The 20,506-nt window shown below is 38.1% G+C and overlaps 1 protein-coding gene and 1 pseudogene across 1 annotated transcript; one reads left to right on the top strand and one right to left on the bottom strand.

Annotated features, from left to right (window-relative positions):
* The first annotated feature begins 692 nt into the window (after positions 1 to 692).
* Positions 693 to 4,900, top strand: LOC113067896 (leiomodin-2-like). The gene is made up of 3 exons (XM_026240395.1): positions 693 to 1,100; positions 1,610 to 3,034; positions 4,499 to 4,900. Exons 1-3 carry the CDS (start codon positions 822 to 824, stop codon positions 4,523 to 4,525), a joined length of 1,731 nt encoding a protein of 576 aa, XP_026096180.1. The 5' UTR covers positions 693 to 821; the 3' UTR covers positions 4,526 to 4,900.
* A 1,273-nt stretch (positions 4,901 to 6,173) lies between these two features.
* Positions 6,174 to 19,526, bottom strand: LOC113067927 (neural Wiskott-Aldrich syndrome protein-like; annotated as a pseudogene).
* Between the last annotated feature and the right edge of the window lie 980 nt (positions 19,527 to 20,506).

The raw sequence follows: 20,506 nt of genomic DNA, 5'->3' as shown, positions 1-20,506 counted from the left end.
AAATACAATAATAAAGCACATTTTAATCCTGATGACGACGACATCAAAAGCAAGACAAAACCAGGAAAAGACTATGAGAGAAGATTTTTAAAATCCTCACAACAGTTCTTGGGATAATCTGTCCCTCACTATTAGCTTGTGACATGTTACTTTAGCTCTATGTGGTATTTTTGGCACATATGAAAAAACTAAAAGCACCTAAGAGTATTATGGGTTGTCCAATTCTTAACATAAAAAATTAATTGAGGATACCATACCATACCGAGCAACACTAAATTGTACCTTTCATTTTTACAATTTAGCAAAATTGAGCTGTTATGTGCAGTGATAAAGACAGAAGCTTGTGATTTCATTTAACACACCAGTATGACACCAGTAAAAATACATTTAAAATAGGTTTTTCCTCATTTAAGTGCTTCAAAATATATACATTTACAACCTTGCTGGCAAAAATGACTTGCTATTATAAGGACATTACCATTTCTCTCTAAGCCATCTCAGAGTGTGTCTGCTTATTTTGGACATGAACAATACAGTCAGCATTCACTGACAGGCCTCGCTGTGGCCATGTTGTGAGCTCACATGCTTTTTGTAGCTCTGTATGATTGACTCCTGCCTCCCAAAAAAGCATCGGCATCATGGGCTGGGGCTTTGTCCCACGTCTCTCTAATCCTGCTCTTAAAACCCCTCCAGTTGCCCTCCGCAGTAGATGAGCACTCACTCTAGCTTACTCCACTTGATAGATCCCAGACGCCTATCTGATGCACAAATACTGAGACAAAACCAAGACTTTAATACTCTGAGAAGACTACCGAGAGGCCATGAGTACATTCGGCTACCGGCGGGAACTGAGTAAGTACGAGGATTTGGATGAAGATGAGTTGTTGGCTTCACTGACTGCCGAGGAGCTCCAGGAGCTGGAGAAGGAGCTGGCTGATATTGACCCAGACGACAATCTTCCCATCGGACTGCGACAGAGAGATCAGACAGCTAAGACTCCCACTGGAACATTCAGCAGGGAAGCTCTGATGAAATACTGGGAAAATGAGACTCGGAAATTGTTGGATGAGGAGAGGATCGGATCTACAAGCCCTGGACAGGTCAGTGATCAACAACCTCAAACAACACTCTCAGAATTATAATTTTTTTTTACTTTTGTGTGTATGACAGCTTATCAATAAGGTAGTAGCCTATGAAAAGACACATTTGTGTCTTACTTAACTCTAAAGGGTGTATATTGGTATCTTAGAAAATAAATATGTACCCTTTCTAATACATACTATTATTATGGTTTTATGAACACTTTAGGAATAAGTTACTATAGGGACAAATTGTTGAAGGAGCTGCCCCAATGTTAAGCTGAGTGTATAATTTAAACTCAAAAATTGCAATATTTTAAGGTTTTGATTTGAATTGTAAAATACATTTGGTAAACTTTGGCAAAAAATACATGGTTTTCACACCTTCATAATCCGGGTAAAGGAATGATTTGAAGGTGGAGAGACACCATTGGTCTTTCAAAGTGCAATGAGAAGTTAAAACCAGACCTCATAATGAAAGAGGACCAATCACACCTAAATTGTTTTAACAGCAACTTTATCAATTTCAGAAAGATGAAGACAGCAGGGAAGAGGAGGAATGCATGACTAAGAGTGACACTGAAGAATGTAAGGATGAAAAAGACGACGCTGAAGAACGTGAGAAAGACACACAAATATATTCTGAAGTTGAAGAAGACCAAGAAGAGGAAAGTGAAGCAGAGGAGCCAGTAACAGAAGAAGAGGATGTGGAAGAAGAGGAGGAGGAGGAGGAAGAAGATGAGGAGGAGGAGGAGGAAGAAGAAGAAAACGAAGAAGAGGACAGTCCTAAAATGGCACCAACACTGGATTGCACCACTCACCCTCAGCAGTTTTGGTCTTCCAAAGGTCAATCCAATCAGACACAGGCAGAGCCTGTAAGGCAATACACTCCACTGATGAGTGAACCAAAAGCCCAAGCTCAGGAGCCCAGTCGCATGTCAGGAAACCCTACTGTGGTGGACGATATTCTGGAAAAGATCCTCAACAATGACCCAGATACCACCGAGGTCAACCTCAACAACATTGAAAACATCTCCCAAGACACTCTTATCCGATTCGCCGAAGCCTTACGCTTAAACACACACGTACGTTTCTTTAGCCTTGCAAACACACATGCAGATGACCAGGTGGCTCTTGCCATTGCCAAGATGCTGAGAGAAAACAGCAACATCACAAATCTTAACATTGAGTCCAACTTTATTACAGGGAAGGGTATCCTGGCACTGGTGCAAGCCCTCACACGAAACAGTACCCTTACAGAAATGAGATTTCACAATCAGAGGCACATTTGTGGAGGTCAGGTGGAAATGGAGATTGTAAAGTTACTGAGGGAGAATACAACGCTGATAAGGTTGGGTTACCAGTTCGACCTTGCAGGCCCTCGTATAAGCATGACGACCATTCTTACCCGCAACCAAGACCTACAGAGACAGAAGAGAATGCAGGAGCTGCGCCAACAGCAAGGAGGTGCAGCAATGCCAACAAACCCAAGAACAGTCGCCCTTCAGAAGAGCACAACCGCCTCTTCTCCTTACGGCTCCCCTCGGAGTTCACCATGGTCATCTCCAAAGTTACCACACATTGACATGGCAAAGAAGAACGCTCCCCCTGCTCCTCCACCTCCACCTCCCCCACCACCACCACCTCCTCCTTCTCCACCACCCAATGTTATCATCCCAGAGAAGAAGGCTCCCACCAGAATGATCGCAGAAGTCATCAAACTGCAAGAGGGGACTTCCAAGAAACAGAAGCATAGTTCCACCAAATCTAAACCCAAAAAGGGCAAAAAGGGGGCTGCAAAGCAAACAGAGACTGACAGCATATTAAAGGAATTGAAGAACGCTTTGAGGCCCATCAATGACAGAGAGAACTCCAGACCGTCCACACCTCTACGCTGTGCTCATGATGAACTCATGGATGCCATCAGAGGCAGTAGCATCAAAAAACTCAAAAAGGTGAGTATTAGTGATGCGCGGGTCAAGCATCTCCCTTTTATGAAATTATTTGGCACACCCCAGCATGCCCCGCAAATTAAGTACAATTTCTTTACATGCCCCAACCTGAAACCTGCTCCAGCACTCCAGTCTGTAGTTATCAAGTAACCCTGAACACTGAATAACTAGTTCAGGTGTGTTTGATTGGGGTTGGAGCTGAAATCTACAAGACAGTTGCTCTCCAAGAGCATGCTCTAAAACTTTTGGTAAAGATCAACAAGCTCAGTTCCAAAACCTAGCTAGATTTCTTGCGGTCTACCGCCTTTTTAGTCAGCTTCCCACCTGAAACGAACTTCAAAAGGCCGATTTGTAAGACTACACAAAGGCAGCAACGTTTTGCATCATACAAATAGCACCCACGCTAGGGGTGTCCAATCCTGCTCTCAGAGGGGCATGTTCTACCAGTTTAGCTCCAACTAGCATCAACACACTTGATTGGAAATTTTTAGATTGGCTCATTAGGCCCTCCAGGAATCTAAAGGGAATCACAATTGATTTCAAGGGTTTAGCATGAGCTAAGCTCATGCATATAAGAGAAAACAAAACATTTGTCAATAAACTGTATATTTTTAACGATAGTTTTCAGTATTGAGAGATCTTGGATGGAGAAATTTCATCCATGATGAAAGTCAAAGTTGATAAATAACTTACTCTGTTTTCCATCTTGGATGGATTTTTCCCCATTGAACCTTTCAATGCATTATCAGATTGCCTTCTTCATAACAGATTCATGCAATGCTGGCTTAGAATTTAAGAAAAGTCTTACAAGAAAAGTAACTCTGGCTAGGTATAGGAACAGAGCCACACACTTCTCTATCAATGTTTTTTTGTTGTTGTTGTTAACAAGATAAGGTTAAAAAGTGAAAGCACAACCATATGGTATTTAGTAAAAAGCATCTTGGCATTGGAAAGTTATGCAATATACAAAGATCTGTCCTATTTTTAAGCAGAAATAACACCCATTGTTGCCACACCTGCTTTTAACGTGACGTGTTGCAATCATCCTATAGTAGATGCATTCTTTAAAGAATGTGGTCACCATGATAGAAAAATAGATGTGGGGAAGTTATACAGAAAACAAATCTTATCCAAAGTTTGTTTACTGCGGCAGTGGAAAATTCAGCATTACCCTCAGATGAGGCATCCTGACCCAACAAATTCCTCACACTTAATGTTGCTATAAATAGAGACCATTTTGCATGTCTTGATAAGGCACATGCCTTTCTAGTGCTGTGGAAAATGGAAAACCGTTTGAGTAAACAAGACTTTAATATAGGTAAACAAAAAAAGCTTGAAAGAATGCTTGTCGTGCATTTGATCACATATTTTTGATCACATAATGCATTATTAAAATGTAATAAGGTCATGATATGCTAATTCATAATAGAAAAAAAAGGGTGAATTTGACCTTTTAATTTTTTGCAGGTGGAGGTTCCCAAATATCTTCGGTAACCAGGCTGTAAGTCTGAACAGGAAACCCATCTCCAGAGTGTCATCTGTAAATACAGATACTGTGTGCTTTTCTCAGAATCACACCAACCTTCAGAAAAAATCTGGTTAATTCAGGTGTATAGTGAGTTTGCATTAAATGTTTCTAGACAGTGGCACAACAGTTCAATTCTGTAAATGTCCACTTGATCACAACAGGGCCTTGTTTAATCGAACACAACAAGGTTTTCTGTTTTGGGAATGACCTGGATATTTGCACTGTATTGTTATTTTTTAAATTATTAATATTACTATTAGTAATAGTGGTAGTTTCTGCTGTTGTTGTGGTTGTACTTTCATGTTTTTAAATGAAAAATCTACTTTGCCTTGTGAACACTACTTCATGTTTGTATAAATGTAAATATTTGACTTGATTTAAAATTATTAAATGTCACTGTAATTCACACGGTATGTCACACAGTATGTGTAACCGCTGCAAAGGTCAGAAGACTAGCTCGGGCTAAAACGACGTTGCTGTATTAGTTGTATGAATATCAGTCATTTAATCCGGACCCTGTATGTTTGTATATTTTGGAAAAGGTCCCCGGTGACTAAATCCACTCTGCAGCTGTTCGCCAAGAACAGAGAAATGTTTTTAGCAGCAATGGCAGGAACAGCAGCGAAGTGTGTGTTCAGGCAAAGAGTGTATATGAAAGGCAAATACTTTTTCCAAAGAAGAAGTTTATATGGACAACATTTATCAACTTCTTACATTTCTCCCCCATGTATATCATAGCCTGCAATAGATGTTTAAAGCATGGATGCAATTTCTGATGACATGAGGACACAATGACAAAATGCAAGTTGTTAAACATGTTATGAACGAAGAACAGAAATGGAACTAAAACACTTCTTTAAAACATTTTGTTCCAATTCTGCAATATGCATCACACTTGCATTTGCACTTGCTGAAGATTGCAACAACAACAACAAAACTAAAACCCATGGAAATGAGAAAGTCCATTCTATAACAATATCATTTCACATGACAGAAATCATTCAGTTTATTTGCATGCTTAATGCCTGCCAAATAACTTGAATAAAATGTCAGATGCAATCAACTGTCCAACTAAACCAAAGTAATACCATATCAGGCTGTGGTTTTAAAAATAATAATGTAGTATTAACTTTGTATTTAGCGAATTATATGACCAGTGGTTACGTTCACTTGGCAAGGTTTCTGCAGGTTTTCTAAAGGGAGAATGAAGTAAAATAATTGTATCTTTATTTAAATATGTTTAGATATTTGTACTTGAAAACAAAACAAAATACGGAGGAAGATTTTTTTCTTCTTCTTGCAGTCCACATACATTGTATGCCAAAACGTGATGAAATTAAGAATTTCTGCTCCGATTTAAGGCCTTCATTTGTGGAAGGGGTAATTAAGACTTGTTAAGACCCACAGAAACCCTGACTTTGATTTATTCACTCAAGAAAACGTTATGGATTCCAAGGTTTTAGTTAGACTTACCGCATGGTGTCTCCAAGTAAAACAGATAAAACAACCAAATGCACAAAGGTTCTGTAAATATGAACATTTATTAGAGTGTACGATTTTAATATAATTTTTTCAACCTCATTTCAAAGGTTTCAAGTCTCAATGCAAAGCAACCCTGGTTGAACAAAGGATAAAAACTGGAAAACATATTAGAATTGCTCTACAACACTGTTAAAAACAGTGAAAAGTATATGCATCACAGTGAGTTATTAGTAAAACATTGAGAATGCACAAAGGTCCATTTCAGGATTCTTGTTTTTTTCTCTCTCAATGGCACACATAAACATTAACTTTTGACATAAACCGTAGCTGACCAACAGAAAACCAAAAAACTAGTGCCCATGAAATTTGTTGTAATGCCAGTAAAATGCAAACTAGCATATGCAAATAGGGTTGTTTCTATTAACTGTAGTGTTTCTCACATCTAATGTTAAGGAGAGTCCTGACATAGTAGCTATAGCACACAATGTGTAAACATAACCGCCGTATTGCGCCGTTTCCCCACTTTTTTCTTTTGATCCGTGCAAAAATAGAAACCGACTCAAACTCGGAGCAAATGTACAAATCAGCAATGGGGCTAAATATGTCTTTTAAGAAAATAACAGCACTAAACTATTTTCTGAATAAGAAAAGGTAAGAGAAAAGTATGAAAATAGTGTTCTTGCTTCGAGTCATTTAAGACTCGCTCATCTTGTTCTTTAGAGTCGACGTTCATTTAAAGAATGACAAAGAAAAATAAAATAAACAAAAGACCCAAAAACATTCAACTCTACAATTCAAGACAACTTGATGTAAAATTGCACATGAAACCAGAAGAGGGAAATAAAACCTTTACAGGAGATGCATGACAAACCTTTACAGATTAAATGAGGTATTGCACAGATTAATACAAAAAAGCATAAAGGCAACAGAAATGTACAGCAAATCGGTCGTCCATTTACATTACAACTTTATAAGATTCAGAATGTCAAGAGCAATGTAGTGCCTTAATTCCTTTGGCCAGCCCTGGTCATCATTCATCCCACTCATCTTCATCCTCAAAATCTTCTGCGTCATCATCATCATCATCTACAAAACCAAGGATTGAATGTTACGTTTTCTGCTTTTTAATCAAGTAAGACATCTATTACAATCCTAAAAGCTTTATGTAATTGATGTAAAGCTTGTGTCGGCATTCGGCACATACCTGAAGAGTGGATCGCTTTGCTCCTCTTCTGCATGATCTCCATCAGCGCCCCCACGATCCCAGGTGAGGGGGCAGCAGTGGGCAGAGCAGAGTCTGTAGTGTCCTGTACCTGAAAAGGTCACATGATTAGAACGACTTTATTCACCTGCATGCAGCTCTCATGACCGACTGGGGTAAAAAAAAAAAAAAAAAAAAAAAAACACAATGCCTAAAATCAAGAGCTATTTTCAGTATAGAACGGAAGTTGTACTAAGAGATGGTAATATTGCAGCACAAAATTTTTTTAAATTGAAGAAGTAATGGCAATGCATTTCACTGATTCATTGACAAGTTCCAGGGATTTTTTGCTAAAAATCTCTAGTATTTGTCTGGCCAAAGAATATAATTGCTATTATAATAAAACATTTGGACTTTCACTATATAATATCATTTTATTTACATAATAATTCAATTATTTCTAGTTACTATACTAGGTGTTCGAAAGTTTGGGGTCAGTAGATTAATTAGAAAAAACATCTCTTCTGTTCACGAAGGCTGCATTTGTTTAATTTAATTGAAAATACAGTAAAAACTGTAATATTCTGAAATATTATTACAATTTAAAATAACATTTTTTTAAAATACTTTCAAATTTAGCAGATTCAGCTGAATTATCAGCATCATTACTGCAGTCTTCATTGTCACATGATCTTTCAGAAATCTAATATGAGGATTTGCTGCTCAACATTTCTTATTATTTCTTAAGAAATAATGTTCTTATAAATGTTTGAAGAGGTGAACAAGTTGTGTTACTTAATATTTTTGTGAAAACTGCGATAAAACAGCATTTATTCAAAATTAGAATCTTTTGTAGCATTTTAACTGTCACTTTTGATCTATTGAATGTATAAATGTATTCATTAAATAAATAAAAAAACCTTACTGACCACAAACTGTTCAACAGTAGTCTTCATACATGCATATATAAAATGTATGGACAACTGTGTCAGGAACTGTTTGATTTAGGGATTTGTATTCTTGATATGATGATTATCCATCACAACAATATTTCCCCTCCCAAACATTTTCTGTCATTGGTTTAAAAATAAAAGCACTGTACTTACATTCTTAAGCTGAATGCCCTGTCGTATTTGGTCTAAGAGTGAGTCACGGCCACCACCGGACGCGGGCGGCTTGTTGTTTTGGTCCACTTTCTTCAGCGGCGCCCCTTCTCGAATTTGGTTCAGGAGTGCAGATTTACCCCCCGGCGCCTCCCCTAAATCCCCGTCCGGTAGCGGAGGAGGAGCGAGAGGAGGGGGTCCCGGAGGAGGCGGCGGTGGTGGTGCTCCGCCCACTGAAGGAGGAGGAGGAGGTGGAGGGGCCGGAGGAGACAGGGAGGCAGGCTGGGGTGTAGGAGGTGGTGGGGGAGCCGACCCAGGCCCTCTGCTGGGGGGAGGAGGTGGAGGTGCGCTCATACCTGGTCGGAAGGGTGGAGGTGGTGGAGGAGCGGAGGTGGGCCCTCTGGATGGTGGCGGCGGAGGCGGCGCTCCTCGGCCTCTGGAGGGAGGTGGGGGAGGAGGAGCCGAGTTTTGAGGAGGTGGTGGTCCTCTGGATGGTGGAGGTGGAGGTGCTATAGAAAGATGGAGTAGAAAGTTAAAAACTTTCACTTTTGGTCACTTTTGATCGATTTAATGCGTCCTTGATCAAAAATAAGATTTTTTTTTAAAAATAAAAATATATTGTTTAATTGTATTACAGTTACTTGTTTGTACTTGAGTTACAGTGATAGATTTTTGCCATATTTCCTGCCCATACCTTTCCTTGTCCAACAACTCACTAATGCAGGCAATCACTTCAAAGTCAAACCCAACTTAGAAAGAAAAGTTTAACGCCCGGGTTCTTGAATCGGTCACAGGATGGAGCAAGCATGCAGCTGTGTTCATTCACAGCTGAACTTATTCCAGCAAACCAGTGCTTATTCAAATACTGACTCTGAATCAGTTTTAGACTGAGAAAATCTTATATGTGAGCTGTGAGTAAAACATAAGAGATGTTCTTCCAACATCTGAGCAGAGCTGGAGTGTTGATCTTGTAAACTGACTTCTCAATGAAGAGGCTTATTTTCAATTTATTTTAAATTCAGCCTGTCTTGAACAAATAGGGACCCGTGTGGATCTGGTGGTCTAGTCTTAACTCCAACTCTGGTTTGGACTTGAGGTGCTACAAATATGAACCATAAAGACACACACAACATCAGCCCACAGCAGACTTTTAGTAATGGATGCAAGGCTTCTGATTGGGCCACTGCAGTGCCTATTTGATTGTTGGGTCATTTTATCACTGCAGACTCATGCAAAAGGGTGAAAGAAACCTACCACAATACCTCAGGGGTCCTGAAGGGCAAATTATTTAAACATTACTTCATTATAGTACAACATAAGATAAGGTCTGCTTAGCTCAGTTCTAATACTTTGAGCGTTCAAACACCCAATAATTGCACGCAAACTCTTGGACTCACCTTGTCGTCGAAGTTCGTTTCTGACAGCCTCTACTCCTCCTCTCTGCTCAATGAATTCGTAGATGTCTTTAGACGTCTCTATGTCTTTGAGCTGGGCATCAGAAATGCCACACATGTCAAACAGGTTCTTTAGATCTGGGTCCAAATTATTCAACTGAGAAAAGACAAACAAAAGTATAACGTGAGAGGACAGAATCTGGATACATCACTTCTGCTGCAGTATTCCTCATTTGTGATGTTCCATGCTTTTGCAGCAACAGTGTATTCCAGTGCATTTCCAAGAAATAACCAAATATATCCTTTTTTTAAATCACTGAAAATCTAATACATTTATTTTTGTGTAAAAAAATAAAAAAATAAAATAAATGCTCTTATGCTGAATAAATGCCACTCAGTTTGATCATAATGTATTATATAATGCAATCTTTCAAAACATAACATTTTAGACTTTTGGTTGCCACAATATTTCAGAATACTCTTAAACCGCAGAAACAGATGAGTGTGCCGCTTAGCTTTGGGCTTAATTCTTTCCTCTGATAATGAAAAATTGCTCCGGCAGACATCCTACCAGAGCAATCACACCATAACCCCTAATAAATCCCCTTTATGTAATCTCTCACTCAGGGGAGTTCAAATTAGAAACTGGAGCAACAGATCCAATACACACTCGTGAACACAACGCGTGAAATATGATCCTTGTTTTTGGGAGAATGATTGTTTTGGATTATAAAGAAACAGCCCCTCCAAATACATTGTGTAAGAGATGACTAGCAATTGTGAATCATATCCTGATGTGACCTCTGAACCGGAAAATGCTGAAAACATGTAAATAAAGTGGACATGCATTAAATGTAAACATGTAGTGGCAAAAATACTCACATCAAAGCCTGTGTTGGGATCCCAGCCGACATGCGCTACATGCCTGAAAAAAAAAAAAAAAAAAAACATTTTAATAAAGAAATATGAGGCAAACGGCTTAGAACCTGTAAATGCATTGAGCAAATAAAAAGTAAAACAGATTAAAGTACATCAATAAACAGGTTTAAGGAAGTCTCATCCGACTTTAACATGATTCCAGGAATACAACGGCCAGATGATCCACGTCTGGGATACATTACATGGGATTAAAAACAAGCGTCCATCTGATTATACTTTGCATCACAACACACTAAGCGAACGTCCAGGAATCTAACAGGAACTGTGATTTGATATAGCAGCTTTAGTGTTTAGTGCATAAGGAAGTGTACGCAGTACCTGGTCAAAGCTAACGGTGCTAGAAAGGGAAACGTGAAACCAAGTCGCTCTGAACATAAAAGCAAACTCACTGGAAATTGCTTGGGGTGCCGATTTCATTTTTGGACAGTTTCTTCTTTTTGTTGTTCTTGCCTTTGCCTTTGTCTTTTTTGTTAAAGTTGCTGTGGATGTTAAAGTTGTTCATTTGAGTGTTATTTGGATAACGCTGGTTGATGATTTCAGGGTTCTTTATGTCCACCGTTGCCATTGGAAGTATTGGTCCTGAAGGTCCTGAAGGTGCTGAAGGTGCTGAAGGTGCCGATGGTGCTGATGGTGCCGATGGTGCTGAAACTGTCACAATCAAACTCATTTAATTAATTATGCATTAATTGATATGATAAAACAATTTGGAAGCTTGTTTCTGACATTGTGTATATGTATACTCTATGTAAAAAGCACACAGTTCATAAGTTTATATCTCCTAATTCTTGCAATTTTGAGGGAAAAAAAAGAAAGAAGAAAATATATATATAAAACAACGACTCAGAATTACAAAATGTAAACTCAAAATTAGGAGGAAAAAAAGTCACTTGCAAGATTACATTTTTTTCAGAAAAAAAAAAAAAAAAAAACAGATTTCACCTCAGAATTATATGATGTAAACTCCAAATTTGGGGAACTGGGAGATTACGAGATTTAAAGAAGAAAAACAGCAGAAATGTGAAATTTAAACTGAGAATTCAGAAAAATTGTGAATAAAGTTCAGAATTGTGATAAAGAAGTATTATTTCTTTGTTTATATATTAGTGCAAATTGAGAGATAAAAAAATTTGCAATTGTTTTTAAATTGTTTTCTTCCATGGCAGAAACAGGCTTCCATAATCAAACACTTTTCAAATACACTGAACACAAGAAACTGCATCAAGCCTAAACCGGCCAATAAAGCACCTCGTCCAACCATTTAAAAGTCTTCCGAGACACTATATGAAGCATCTCAGGCCATGACCTACCTGCATCCTCGCGCTCGAGACCGTAAGCGGGCGATAGTAAAAACGACGGGCTACAGCGTCCGCTAATGTCTCCACCCCCTAAACCCAAGTTCAGGAGGATTTTACCCATCACCACACAGGTGCGCTCGCTGTGCCGCAGGTTAGCCACGGGGTCTGAGAACGAACCATACAGCTCGTCCTGCGGGAGTACGAGGCACTGCAGGGGAGCCAGGCAACCTCCCAAATCCGAAGCCCCATCAAGTATTTCATCAGTCGGTGCGGACAAAAAAGTGGTGCAGAACATCATCTCTGAACACATGTGAATGTCTACGACGCAGGTCTGGTTCAGGCTGCTTTTGCTTTTCTCTGCCAGGATTTGAAGCCATAAAGAACCGCCTCTTTTTAATCCCAGCAAATTATACACAACCTCTGGATTTTACATAACCGTTAAAGCCAGCAATAAGCTGCCGCAAATCTCCTGGGTTCGTCTAAGCACTGTGTGATAAGGACACACTATAATTCTACACCAATGAGAAACCCTCCACGCAGACAGGGGGCGCTAAATCACCTGAGACGGATGTCCATACCGGGTAACTGTAACTGGAAAAATGCTGACTAACTACTACATTCATATAACCAGCAGAGAAAATCCTCTCAGATTAACTAAAAGTCTAATATTTGTATTGTTGCTCATCCACAGACACCAAAATAGTCTTGTTTTGTTAAAAAAGCAGACATTTGAAGTCAAAATCTGCTTTTCTATAGCTGATTTGGTGAAAGCTCATGCTACTTCAAAGCTTCAGCATTGCTTGTCTATAGGATGGAAGTGACTCAGGGGCCAGATTTTCCGGTATAGCTGGATTTTTTTCCTTTGGGGTGGATGGTAAATGGGAAAATGGACTGTAAACATATGTTAATTGGGTCGGTAGTTGACAGCCCCTTGGGGCCTTACAATTAAAAGACCATCACCACTGTGAAGACAAGCCCTGGTCATATTTCAGCCCATAGTAAAAAATAAATAAAAAAAAGTCGGTAGAATAATAATAATGAAACTTTATCAGTCATGTTTAAAGTTAAGTCTAGAAAGAATTAACATTCATGTAATTCACCAGTAAACAACCTACCATTAGGTGGGTCACGTCTTTTTTCTGCAAGACACAATAAAGAGAAACATTACTACTGAATTCACCCCTGCGCAATATTAAATGTGAGGTTTATTAGTGAGAGAGCAAGAAGCTGAGATTTGAGATCAATCTAGTGCTGTAGGAAAGATCAGAGAAGCTGTCTGTTTACTAGAAGTCGGAAATGTATGGGAAAAGAATCAAATATAAAATCCTCTTCTTGTCCTGGGGAAAGTTGCCGAGTCAGCCAACACAAAGAGTGGTTAAAGAGCGGAGTTAATAAGAAGCAGACATCAAAGAGCAAGACGTGGCACAAACAGAAACGGTCTGAGGAGCCTTCGTTAGTTAGGAAGGAAATCCTGGGAAAGAGCGACAGAAGTAGATAAAGAGGGAACGACTGAATCATGTCAGAAGAAAACCAGATGATGTTTCTCCAGCAGAATACACAGAGACCCAGCTTATGAAGTGAAGGACAGAAACAAGCTGATATGCTGTTGCACTTACCAGTTTTCCTCCCTCTTTTATTCAGAATTTCATTGACTGCAGACTTGAATCGCCTGGCTTCCTCCTCACTGGCAAAATTGAGACCGATCTGGCACGTCTAAGGACAAACACACATTAAAGATGCTTTATATACACTCCAGACAGATAGGAAATCATAAATCAAAACATAGATGGATCTAGAAGAGTTATTCAAACAGGAAAACCCTTCAACTTAAATCTTTAAAAATGAACACAAAACGGCATTTGCAACTAATTTGACTTTTTGAATGCATCACACTTTAGAGTAAAAGTTTGGATTTACATTTTAACAAAAGATTATGAAGACAAACTTTTTCCAGGATAAAGTGCATGGATGAATCATGCATCCTAAGACCAAAGCAAACTAATTACATTTCATGTTTACTTTAATTTTAACTCCAGCTTTATCATTCTGTGTCCATGATGGCACATCTGCCTAAACATACAGCATTATAGCTTGGAAAAACACAAAGGGCATGTAGACACAAGATCTGCACACTTACATCTCCTGCAAATGTGATGAAGTACGGCCGGGAGCAGCTGAATGAAAAGTTATTGTAGAGCTCTTGATCAAACAACTGTCTTCCCTCCTGTCAAAGCAGAAAAAGAAACTCTGTACTTAACACAAAGACACTAACTTGATATTAACGTAGATTGTATTTATATAGTTTTTAATTTAATCAGAATTAATAAAATAGTATACAAATAAAAAAATGAAAATAAATCTAAGTAAATCATAATTTCTTTAATAAAACAAAATCTAAATTAAATTTTAATGTGCATGATAATTAAAGTTATTAATAAAATAAACTTATTTTACCTATGACCAAATTTAGTTTACTTATATTTATTCATTTTATGAACAAATTAAAAAATAATATATGAACAACATTTAAATGACTGTAATTAATAAATACATTTTAAAGTTAAAGAATATATTTTATTTATATAATTTAATAAGATAACATACAAAAATACACTGTAATTTAAATCATTAACATTAAAATACTAAAGGATACATTTTATTTATATTTTTTACAAAATAAAAACCATAAAATACATTTAAATAGAAATAAAATAATATAAAAATAAAACATACATGAATATAACTGCTATATTCTTAATAAAAGTTCATGATATTGAGCTAAACCATGTTTGGCTCAATGAAAGGTGCCCAGATGTGTCTGTTGACTTACCTTCATATCAAACACCTTGATAAAGTAAGATCTCTGAGCGCTGTCTTTCACCACACAGGCCACCCCCACAGCACTTCTTCACCCATGACGAGTTTCTGTCTGCTCCATAGACCTGCACCACGGCTGAACACAAACTCTGCAGAAACAGAAAAGAAACGGCAGAATTCAAACAAATCTGTCAGTCAAACGGCATGCTGCAGCTGCTTATGTAGCTCACATTAACCCACGGTGAAAACAGATGCTGCTTCGGTATGATTTCACATGATGCATGTCCAAAAGCAAACATTGGTAATCTTTGCCTAATTGGTGCATGTGCTGTAAAGTGGTCAATTTTAAAGAAATGCCTTCAGAATGCCACAAACTGTGGCGTTCAACAGCTCTGGACATACAACGGTCACTCTGTAGAGGACATCATCATATCAAACACCTCAGGACGCCTTTCACAGTCTCCTCACGAAGCTGCCGGTCACAACGCCAGTGAATGAGACACGCTCTCAAACTAATCAAGAGGAACACGCCGCATTATGCACATTGTGACCACAGACGAACCTCTTGGCGAAAAAGCACAGCTATATAATCATAGATCATTTTCAATATTACACAGAATGACAGAGTTAAATCCAGCATGCATATGTAATACAAAAGAACCAATTTCTACAAAGTCTACAAGCAATGGCTTTTTTTTAAATGGAATAAAATGTAAAAAAAAGGTTATTGCGTTCACTATTGTGACTTTTCTTCTCAGAATTGTGAGAATTGTGTAACAAACTTAGAATTACAAAACATAAAATCAGAATTCAGAGAAAAAATTTAAAGTTGCAATGATCTTTTATTTTATTTTTTTCATGATGGAAATAAGCTTCCATATAACGCCCATCATGTTTTTGCAGGTTAGTTTGAATTAAAAGGTTTGGCCAGACACTAAAAACCAAAGTCAAAATCCTACTTTCCTCAATATGTCGCCTTTGTGGAAAAACAAGGATACACACGAGTTGAAACAACGCATGCATCTAATTAAACGGCTGAGTTTACAAATCAACCATCTGACCTGAGATGAACCAGCTGCGAGGAATCAGAACAGAAGAGCCAGTCAATATTGAGCGAAGAGCCACAAAGGACTGTTAAAGCTACTCCTAAAAACTGCGTTCGTGACATGTGATGTAATCGCAAACGTCCGAGCAGCACTTTTAAGTGAATGGCTGCACTATGCATGAAGACGTCCTCGCCAAACAGCCACTTTCGGGAATGAACGATCAGCATCCATTCTGAGGATGGGCCAGATGATTTACATAAGAGAGCGGACCAGCAAAGCCAGACGGCCCTGCCAGGATCCCAGTCGGGAATGCAGCCACGCCACACGTCTGAACAACCCACTGAAGTGCAGGTCTTTGAGTTACAGACACACTCGAAGCTTCCATTAACAACAAGATAAAAGCCAGAGGAGCAGGATCTCACACACACAGCGAGAGGGGCTTCTGCACTCTCATTGGCTGAATGAAGCGGCCGTCTATTATCAGTTCATTTCAGTCATTACTCAAAGTCAGGCGCATCCATCCGAACACGAGGGTGTGCGACATTGTCTCGCAGCTTATCTCTCATTATTAGCTGCAGCCCTCTGGATGAAATCTGGTGACGTGACGTACATGTACTCAACACTCGTGCATGCACTCGGATGACATCAGAGGAAAGAGCCACTGTTTGCTGCGAATCCTGCTATTGTTTGGAAAGAAATAACTCCTTTTATTCAGCAAGGAGGTGTTAAATTCACATTAAAGACATTTAAAATGTTACTAAATATTCTTACTTCCAAGAAATGCTGCTCTTTTGAATTTTTTTTATATTTTTTTTAAATTAAAGAATTTTGATTAAAAAATGTATCCACAAAAAATATTAAGAAACATTAATAGGAAGAAATTTATCTTGAGCAACAAATCAACATGTTAGAATGAGTTCTGAAGGAACATGTGACAAGTAATGATGCTAAAAATTCAGCTTTGCGTCACAGGAATGAATTACATTTTATAATACATTAAAACAGAAAAAAAAGTTCATTTAGTTTGGAATACTTTTTTCACAATATTTCTGTTTTTATTTATTTTTGATCAAAGAAATGCTGAAGAATCCATGACCTTGCTATCATGCATTACACACTCAAGAAGTAGCTTTCCTCACAGTTCAAACAACCAAAAATAACAGAAACCTGGCCAGCAGGAACTACCTGAGAGGATAGACTGGTTCTCCAACCCCTACATTCACAAGCAGGAGAACCACATACTGCCAGCAACAGCAGAAAATCATAGAGGCCCACCGGACCACATCCTCACAAATGTGCAATCCTGTCTAAAACTAATGCAGCTAAAGCTCCCTAACTAGCAAACCCACTGGCAGGATACTAACAAGAAAATGACAAGTTTTGAAGTCACAAACTCATGGTTCTGTGATTCACAGCAGTTGAACTGAATCCTCAGAGAGATGTGAAGAACACACCCACTACAGTCATGCCACAACACGCCATTGGAATATATATATAAAAAAAAGACTTAAAAAATAAATATTTCACCAGGTGACGAAGCCTTTGGGATGCATTGAGATAGTAAACATATGAGAAGCAGCGTCATCAACCAACGCTGCCAGGAATGAGAGGCATTCAAGGACTCGTGTCATGCAAGAGAAACTCTGAATTTTGCGCGACAATTCCCACAACTAAAACCTAGATCCTGTTTCGCACAGAGAAACGAGGCTTTTTGGAAACCAGTGTGCCCTCGTGTGAAAAGGGAAGCTACCTGAAGAACAAAATCTGATTAAACTGATGATTAACAAAACAATAAGGGAACGTGTCTGTAGTGCACTAAAAACTTGAGTGACCTATCGCTGCATAATAAAAAGGTGCAACTTGAAATGAATAAGGGTCAAACAGTTTTTAAGCATCAAAAAAATTAAGTTTAATATAGCATACATTATACATTATGTGTCCTATTTATTTTTATTTTCATTAGTATTATTCATTCATTATTATTTTTAATAATTTAGAATACAATAAAATGTATTGGCACTTTTTTTTTTAAGTAATATTTAAATAAGTAAAATTGTCAGAATGTTTCATTTTTAGATTTTTTTTCCCCCCATTTATATGTTTTATTTTTACATATATTAAGCTGAATGACAGTGGAACATTATTTCATATATTTTCATAAAAGTTATTTGAAACATGACAGTAGACACTTTGCTTGAATTTAATATGCTTTTATGTATATAAAATCACTTTGGTAATTTCATTAGATGAAGACACCAAAATGGGACGTCTCATCTTTGACACATTAACATATAAATCATCAGGGCTGATTATTTTGCATAGTGTATAGTTATTTTGAGATTGTTAATTAATGTTACAAGGTGGACATTTTGCCTAGAGTTAGTTCTAAAACATGCTAATATTATACAGTAAATGTTAGTATAATTAGATAAATGTGCATAAAAATTAATCCATTTCAGCTAAGGCTCAATGTTTTTTTTTTTTTTTTTTTTTCAGTGGCTCCTACCAATCTTGAATGTCTGGTTAAACTGTCACGAATGTAGCCCAATATTCAAGATTGGTAGGAGCAAATGAGAAAAAATAAATAAATGAATAAAAAAAAACCTTGAGCATTGCCTTAATGGCTTAAAAGTGCAATTTTATGCACATTTATCTAATTTTACATAATATTTGTTGAAAAATATTAGTAGATTCACATTTTTAGTTATGAAAACCTGGTTTACTATCATTGCACATGAAGTAGATTTGGAAATGAAAAGGTCAGTGTCTCGTATTGGAAACCAGGGCTATTTTCTGTGAATCCGAGAGGTCAGAGGAGGAGGAAGAGTTTTATGAGGCGCTGTCAGGTGACAGGATTCATCTGTCAATAAATCACGCTGTGAGAGGAACAAAAATGCATGTGCCAATATGATTAACACCTGATCAAGTTCACCTATTTTTAATTAAATAAGATGAACTATTGATGCAAAGCCACACGACTCGTTTATATGGCTTGATACGCAAACATGTATAGCTGTCATTATGTTTCAAGAAGGAGGTCATCATATTTGCTTCGAAAAGTGTCACGCCTGAAACTCTGAAATCATTCTTGATAAAGAAACACATTGTTAGACAGATGCGCGTGATAAACTTTGATGATTTGTCAACTGGATACAGTGTGTGTCTATATTCTGTAAATGGATTATCCAAGTGTCACATTCATTAGTAACACCGTATCGAGTCGATAACATCCCGCAGCGTGATTGAACACTACCTGACAAAGAAATCAAGCAAATGCGTGAGAACTTACGGTGCATTTCTTTTCCAGATGGCTGAAGAGCACTTCGTTTTCTTGAGGAGTGAGAAGAATGGAGCCACTATTCATCGCAGGCCTCTTAATTGAAGGAGGACCGCTCATTTTTGACAATCCGACGGTGTGAACTTGTGATCAGGAAGTGTTTAACAGAAAATATGTGTTCATTGATCTCTAATCACCGGAGGCTCTCATAATCAGACCTGTGTGTCTCGGCCGGGGGTGGGTTGAGAGAGGTCTTGTGTCCTAGAAATAAATCGCGATCCTCGTTTGGTTATCCAATGTCGTCTTGAGACTCTAAACTTTCATCTGAACTCCTGTGCACCGAGCTTTCGATCCAACATGGCAGTGCCACCGTTGCGCATGACAGTGAGACGCGGCGAACTTACAAATCCTACTACGGCGAAAGCGTAGCTTATGAATATTAATGGTACGCCGTGGCGTGCGATAAGTAGCCGTAGCTGATTGGCTCAGAGTGGGCTTTGGTAGCGATCGTTAGTCGCGAGGGCGTGGCTTTTGAATATTACATGAGTTACGTGACCAGACGCTCCGGTAAGGTTACCAGGCAACGTTAGCATGAGCTAAGAAATAACTATGAGCTAAGCCTTCTCTATAGTAGCATACAGGTCGCGTTTAGTTTACTTTTAACGTAGAAAAAGTCTTTTAAATTATTTTAACATTGGTAATTAGTCAGATGTAGCCTTATAAATCGCAATCGAGGAATAATTGAGAATGATAAAGCAGTTTCACATAGGAATGTCGAGTGGGCGGAGTCATGACGTGGAGTCAAGTGGGTGATTTTTTTTTTAATTGTTAGTTATTTTATAAATATTTTTAGCACTACAATAATAAGCTTTGAAGCAAGCCTTCCTGTACAAATAACAACAGTGCAGGATGAAAAAAAAGTAATTTGAAGAGGAAATAACCCATAACAATAAAGCCAAGTTTAATCAGAGGAGGAATGTGTACCAAACCAACAAAATAACAATGGTCCCTGATTAAAAATAGCACTTGACCTTCTTTTTGCCCCTTGGACTCTTTAAGACCGTTGGCCTGTTTATTGGTGTAGTCAACAACAAAAGGTGGATATGTCTTATGATTTGGAACATATTTAACATTTAAAACAATAATGAAGCTGCGTGCAAATTGACATGTTAATAAGCCTGAGTCTGTTATTTCATCTTATGTAATATGTTGATGTCAACAGGCTGCATGATGAGTGAATTCAAGAGAATACAGAAATTCCTCTGCTATGTAGTTTGTGGATGTTTGTGTGTAAGGGCTGATGTGGTGAAATATTTGCTGCTGACAACCCTTTTGAGTTATTCCAGTCCCGGCTTGAAGTAAGTCACTCCCAAACATGGTTGAGCTGTGAGGT

The sequence above is a fragment of the Carassius auratus genome, chromosome 4, assembly GCF_003368295.1.
Source record: "Carassius auratus strain Wakin chromosome 4, ASM336829v1, whole genome shotgun sequence".
Classification (NCBI taxonomy): domain Eukaryota; kingdom Metazoa; phylum Chordata; class Actinopteri; order Cypriniformes; family Cyprinidae; genus Carassius; species Carassius auratus.
The sequence above is the reverse complement of the archived record's forward strand: the minus strand, read 5'-3'. Positions and strand labels throughout refer to the sequence as shown.

What these genes read in the sequence shown, in the direction of transcription:
- LOC113067896 (XM_026240395.1), top strand. Translation starts at nt 822, where the DNA reads ATGAGTACATTCGGCTACCGGCGGGAACTGAGTAAGTACGAGGATTTG. An exon ending in GATCTACAAGCCCTGGACAG is followed by an intron (nt 1,101 to 1,609) that starts GTCAGTGATCAA and finishes TATCAATTTCAG; the next exon opens with AAAGATGAAGACAGCAGGGA. An exon ending in GCATCAAAAAACTCAAAAAG is followed by an intron (nt 3,035 to 4,498) that starts GTGAGTATTAGT and finishes AATTTTTTGCAG; the next exon opens with GTGGAGGTTCCCAAATATCT.